General features: G+C 44.8%; 1 protein-coding gene across 1 annotated transcript; it reads right to left on the bottom strand.

The window, feature by feature from the left end:
• Nucleotides 1-1,657: 1,657 nt before the first annotated feature.
• Nucleotides 1,658-6,435, bottom strand: BNIP1 (BCL2 interacting protein 1). The gene is made up of 6 exons (XM_085236815.1): nucleotides 6,291-6,435; nucleotides 6,061-6,153; nucleotides 5,851-5,942; nucleotides 5,173-5,274; nucleotides 4,383-4,501; nucleotides 1,658-2,293 (listed from the first exon to the last, which is right to left on the bottom strand). The coding sequence occupies exons 1-6, from the start codon at nucleotides 6,378-6,380 to the stop codon at nucleotides 2,097-2,099; spliced, it is 693 nt and encodes a 230-aa protein (XP_085092941.1). The 5' UTR covers nucleotides 6,381-6,435; the 3' UTR covers nucleotides 1,658-2,096.
• Between the last annotated feature and the right edge of the window lie 26 nt (nucleotides 6,436-6,461).

Below are 6,461 nucleotides of genomic sequence, written 5' to 3'. Positions count from 1 at the left end.
GTGAGGCAGCTGGGGACTGACCGCCTGCAGGTACTGCATCTCTGAGAGATGGGGCTGGAAAACATAGAACAGCACTGCTGCAGCTGGCCTGCAAGTAGAAAATAGTAGAAAGAAGTTGCAAAAAACTGCATTGTTCATCATTACTTGAGATGTATTTATATTCTAAATTATGTTTTAGTATTATTTAAAGACTTTCCAAGGCTGGAGGACAAAGGCCATACTGTACACAGAGGTTTTTGCACACCTGTGCAGAAGGACAAAGGAGTGAGAAGGTTCCATCCTGATGCTGGGAGCACTATGTATGAATGCAACACTGGATGAAACTGCTCCATTGCAGCCCCAACCCTTGGATGACAGTGCTTTCCTTGGTTAGCAGTTTATTTGTCAGACTTGTTACAAAGCAAGGCTTTTATTGTTACCAAAATACCCACACTTACTGACTTTTTGTAACAGATCTTTCTTTAAACAGAGTAATTTGTCTTACCCAAATTGTAACACGGATATTTTCGCTTTATTTCAATCTTTGCATCTCTGCATCTCTGGAGAGGCTAGAAGGAAGGCCGCACTGAAATACGATGAATAAACGATGAAGAGCCACAAGCACCGAGCCTAGCCCGGCTATCGCAGGACTGCCAGGGCCAGAAAACACTGACGGCAGACACGCAGCACTGCCCTCTATGGGATGTACCAGGCCTAGTGCAAAGGTTTCCAAATCCCTTTCACTACATTACGAAGAGAGGCTCAAACATTCTAACTCTACAGGCAGAAGCCCTGATTTTGACCTAGATAATAAAATCCAGCTTCCACTGTTCGTGCCCATGAACACAACCAATTCTACTGCCCAGCACAGTGGTAAAGAATACTGCAATCTACCACTACTCACTTATTTAAGTAAGCTTGAAGCAGCTGCTGGTGAAAGGGTCCACTGCACCACTGTAAGACCTAGAAAAACCAGCACTACAATGATAAGGTAACCCAGCAGTCACCTATTCTCTCTGAATGTGCCATTGAGAGGTTATTGCCGTATTTCTTAATAGCACTGCCTTTTAAAAGTTTACTTCTAGCAGCTACATTAAAGTAGTATTTAACCATTCCATGACAACTCTGAAAAGAGAAAACCAATGTCACTGGTCGGCCCTGAAAAAGCAACGAACCCATTTCATTAGAAGAAGGTGACAGTGGTTTTAAGAATGCTGCAGTGCACTTCTGGTACTGCCAAGGGTGGTGTGTTGGTATTTATGTTATTACATCAAACAAATCCCAGTATGGGAGCATAAGAGATAGGAAAGGCAGTCACTGTAGAAGATTTTACTGAGAAAAATATCAACTTTCAGAAAAATGTTCAAATGTAGAATTTGTCTGTGTCTTGCAAATCAAAACTATCTCATGGAATCATAAAGAAAAGCAAAAAAGGCTTTTGATTTCAATAGCTTAACCACGTAATTCTCCAACACTGCATGAATTAACAGTAACAAATGAGGCTTCCATTTTTGCTTTGGTCAGTCCTCCCGACACCAGAGAACAAAGCAAGTGTGCTACACTCCTGGAAAAACCATCCCAGAAGCACCCACTGCTGCAAGCATTAGGCATGACTTCTCCATGGAAGTTATTCTGGCTCTTTCAATCCATTACACCTTGTTCTTAAACAAAACCCAGCTTACAGGGATACAATAAATAGTTTATTCATGGAATGTATGTGTTTCTCTCTTCCATCCTTTCACTTGTTTTCAGCACCCTGCACTTGGGTATCAATGCAGCTTCCACTTCCAGCCAAAGACAAAAGTAAATTTCATGGCAAAATGAAGAAAGGATGAGGTAAGAGCAGCACCTCTGAGGGCACAGTTCCTCCAGTGTCTGTCCAGACACCCAAACCCACAGGCAGATCAGAGCTTCTTCTTCTCCATCTAACCACTTCTTCCCAACCTGTGATCATTTCAGCTCTTCTTTGGCAGGTTGTGAGCTCCATAAGGACACTGTGAAGTCACACCTGCTCTAATGCTCTGTCAGCTATTGCAATATCCCTTTTCTAATAAGCCTAACAGTATTACACTACCCCTTTCTGATCTTTCATAACAGTCCAGTTTAACTTCGGAATTTTACAAGAATGGGAAGAGTCTTTTTTTCAAAATATAAAGGACAGTGGCCAGAAATAAGGCAAGGGCGAGGAAGATGAGCAGCTTGTCAGTCAGCTCCCTGCGGTTGTACTTCGTTATCAGCTTTCGCCCCAGCTGAATCGTCCCAGACATGGACTTAAATTCTTCATTTGCTTCCAGGATGGTTCGTGAAGAATTGGCTGAACAAAAAAAAAAAAAGAAAAAAAAAAAGAAAAAAAAGAAAAAAAAAAGAAAAAGATTGAGTTGGTTACACTTCAAATGTACCTGTCACAGGATGTAAGCATGCAGCTTTTGGCAACACGGACAGTGCCCATGAGATCCTTCTGGATCAAATTCATGGCTATGACAAACACACACTGTGCTCTTGCATAAGCTTCCACAAATCCACAAATAGTCTTGATTTGATAGGGAAAGATGTAAAGCAAAATAATAGTAATGAACAGCTTAATGGCCCCTGGTCCCACTATTCAATCTTTAATTTTTAGCTTACAGATCAAATCTAGTTTTACGAACAAAGACAGTGCTACCTGAAAGCTCCCTGAAAGCAGAGTGAAATAAGAATGGTGCTACAACCATTGATTTAAAGAGAAAGGAATTGCCATCACAGCCAGCATCAGTTCTAGCACAGCAGATGACAGTATGTGAACACACTCAATGGACAAGCAAAATGTTTTGCCCAAGCCAGAGCAGTAAACCAGCATGAATCAACTGGGGTTAAAGAGAGTGAAAAAGCAGCACGGAACAGCACGAGCTCCTTCGTTATTCTGTTTGAAAATTTTGAACATTTTTTATGGTTTCCTTTCTGACAACAGTTCTTTTTATTTGTTTGTTTTTTGTCTCCAAAGGAGAAAATCAACTACAGAAGAAAAGGATATTAATCAGTCTTGATTAAAGACTGAATATGAGAGTATGCCAAACAGCAAGATGGAACATAGGTCCTTTCCAGCTTTGTTTTCCCTGAGAAAACAGCCAACTAACCAAGCAAATCCCTGAGACACAGCAGCCTTCCTTTCAAATTGGTGACGGACAGAAAGCAAAAGTCCAGGAGTTCCTTTTCTCTTCCATAACAGACTGCATACAGAGCGAATGCTGGTGTATCATTCCATGCTGAACTGATTGAATAAAGAAGGCTCAAACTTCCCCTGTGCTGCCTGGTTCATCAAAACAAACATAGTGGAAGTACTTCTGCAGCATTTTGCAAACCATTATGTCCCATCTTAAAGAGACATTTTGTCTAAGTGAAAATAGAAAACCTGCTGCTTCCATCGCTGATGACAAAGCAAAGCCTCCCAGCAGCATGCATTCACTGGATAGGATAGGACTTGTCCAGAAATAAAGGAAATGGTTACTGCTGATTCAGAATGTGCAGCTGGGTTTTGTAAATGATCTTTCCATCGATAAACTCCAAGCACTGCTCAGTTAGAAACAGGATGACAAAGTGTCTGCCAAACTGTCTTTTTAACAAGAGAAGAAACACGCTGCTTTTGTACGCACTAACTGTGCCCAGCTGCCATCCTCAGCTGGGGTCAGAAAACCCCCAGAGGAGGGCAAAAGCTGTGGCATTTATCCCAGGCTTTACACTGCTCTCTCCTCTGCTCAACAGCACAGCTAGTTAGAGGCCCAGGCAACAGAGAACCAAATGGTTCATGAATCACCGATTTTGAGAGGTCACTTGATTCATCTTCTTAGGAGTCTAAGCCAAATAACTGAGAAAAATCTTGGTTTCACAGTTCAAGATGCACTGTGGACAGAACAAGAGACCTTGGGTTCAAGTCACTCAACTGCCTCGTCTCTTAGTCATCCCAGCTGGAGAAGGGGTGAAAACAGTCTTCCTAGCCAGGCTGTTTCCTCTACATATGAACTTGTACCCGTGCTCTTTTCTTCTCTGTTGCAAAATGCATGTAGGACAGCAGCACAGAGTAACACCATACACACTGTTAACATTGTGTGAACTCCCACTGCTTTTAAAATTACTTTTATATAAAACTGAGTTCCTCAGTGTGCCCCCTCTACGTTATCCACAAACATTACACAAAAACTCCAGCAAAAAAACTTCACGCAATGTATGTTATTATTTTCCATTTCTGTTCAAACGTTAGAAGAGTTCTGCTGGACATTCCTTGAATTACCATCATAGCAAGTTCTACAGCAATATGTATTTCCACTATGTTCTACATCACAACAGTTTAGCTCTCTTCATCCTAACAGAACAGCTGAAAGGTTCCTCAGTCACCCAACCCACACCCCAAACACCAACTACATCTGTACCCAGAGTCTGCACAGTCTCCTCGCTCTGCTGGACTTGCTGTGACATCATCCTGCTGATGCTCATCAGGCTCTCCGTGATGTTACTTGCACTTTCTGCCAGACTTTCCTTTGTAGTCTTTCTGAAAAAGCAGAAGAAAACACTAAGGGATAAAACAGTGTCTTTGATACAGCAGGAATATGCAGCTGTACTTTGTGTACAAAAGATACAACCAGGTTTTTCTGCATGAGAGCTGGAGATTGTCTTTGCTGAACTACCAAAGAAAAATCACAAAATACTGAAGTCATAAGCCTTAATAACTGCAGCTCAGAGTCTCACAGAGCTCACGTTGTGGCAGTCATTCAGCCATGATGGCACAACTTCATGAGGTGGCACTGATATAAACGACCACTTCGTTATCTCAGCTATCCTCCCTGCTGCTCCACAATACCAAATTTGCCAACTTCTCAATTCAGCAGTTATAAAACTTATATCCACTTCTGCGAAGGAAAATAACTTGCACAGTGATCCAATACTTGTTTTTGACCCTGACTGGAATTAATATAAAAGACGATCACAAAAATTATGAACCTCATCTCTGCTTTGACATGCCAACACTAAAAAAAAATTGGAATTATCACAATTCTTCACAGTTTAAGCCTCCACAATAGACAACAGCGCTCCTTTAAAATAAAAGCTATGTTCTGTGTACAATCCAATCATTTCAGGAACATTACATCATTCCCATTTGTACTAATGACTATGGCACACATTGTTTAAGTCTCATATCATTCAAAGGGGACACTTTAATACCTCTGTCTTAAGGAGTCTCTTCCTTGCAGCAGCTGATCTTTCTCAGAGTTGTCGATAGCAATTTTGCAAGCCAGATTTGCCTTTCTCCAAGCTGCCTGATTGCTGAAATCACAAGAGTACAATGTTGTAGTGTGACGGCAACACCCTGTAAGCAGCAATCACTTTCACAAAGCAGTCACCATAACTAAGATCCACATATGTACATAAATTTTCTCTGTACTATACGGCAGTGACAATACATTGTTACTTTGTTTCTTCTCCTAAGTGTATCACTACAGGCTTAGTCACTCAAGGGGACAGACCTGCTCAGAGAGCCAGGAGACAGGAAGGAGATGGGAGCTCTTCTCTTTCTGTCCCTGATCACAGAATCATAAAATCGCCTGAGTTGGAAGGGGCCATTTAAAGGCCATCTGGTCCAACTCCCTGCAATGAACACGGACACCACAGCTCCATCAGTGCTCAGAGCCCCTCCAGCCTGACCTCGGGTGTCTGCAGGGATGGGGCACCGCCATCTCTGGGCAACCTGTGCCAGGATTTGCTCTTGGCCTTATTAAAAGCAGCACGATGTCACTGACTGGGTTTGCAAAACAGGATCTGAAAGATTGCCCTGAACGCAGGTAGCCCTGAGGACTGGGCACCTGCAATGAGGTCTGGGCACCTGTAAACAGCGCGGCCTACCTGAGCATTTGCTTTTTATGGTTCTCCACTTCCTGCAACAAGGCCTGTTTCTCTGACTCTTTATCTTGTTCCCTCGCCATCTGTTCCAGCTCCTTGGACAAAAAGCAATAACGGGAAATCAGACGGACGGCCGCCACCTCCAAGGAAAAGGCGCGAGGCGGCAGCGGCCCCGCGGGCAGCCCGGCTTTGCTGCAGGCAGCGCAACCCCACCTGGATGCGGCCGCGGAGGTGCCGGAATTTCTCCTTCACCGCAGCGTTCAGCTCCGTGAGGGCGCTGAGCGGCCCCAGGCAGTCCCGGATGTCCTGGAATACAACGGCCCGGTCAGCGCGGCCCGAGGCCCTACGTGGAAGGCAGGGCAGGGCAAGGCCGAGCCGCGAGCGCCTCGCAGCCCCCGCCGAAGGGTTCCGCCGCTTCAGGGGGGCTCCGCGGGCGGCGCTACCTGCACGGCCGCCTTGATCTCCAGGTCGAACTTGACGATCTCCTGGTGGCACACCCGCACCGGCATGGAGCCGACCGCCGCCGCCGCCATCTTGGGAGTGGAGCGGCAGGGCCTCGAGCGCCCCCTGCTGGCACCGCGCAGCGCCCCCCGGCCCTCCCGCCGCGGCGGGGT

This window comes from Meleagris gallopavo, chromosome 15, assembly GCF_905368555.1.
Source record: "Meleagris gallopavo chromosome 15, MGAL_WU_HG_1.1, whole genome shotgun sequence".
Taxonomy (NCBI): Eukaryota; Metazoa; Chordata; class Aves; order Galliformes; family Phasianidae; genus Meleagris; species Meleagris gallopavo.
This window is presented reverse-complemented; position numbering and strand designations above follow the sequence as displayed.

What these genes read in the sequence shown, in the direction of transcription:
- BNIP1 (XM_085236815.1), bottom strand. Translation starts at nt 6,380, where the DNA reads ATGGCGGCGGCGGCGGTCGGCTCCATGCCGGTGCGGGTGTGCCACCAG. An exon ending in CATAAAAAGCAAATGCTCAG is followed by an intron (nt 5,275 to 5,850) that starts GTAGGCCGCGCT and finishes TTGTGATTTCAG; the next exon opens with CAATCAGGCAGCTTGGAGAA. An exon ending in AGAGACTCCTTAAGACAGAG is followed by an intron (nt 4,502 to 5,172) that starts GTATTAAAGTGT and finishes CTGCTTTTTCAG; the next exon opens with AAAGACTACAAAGGAAAGTC.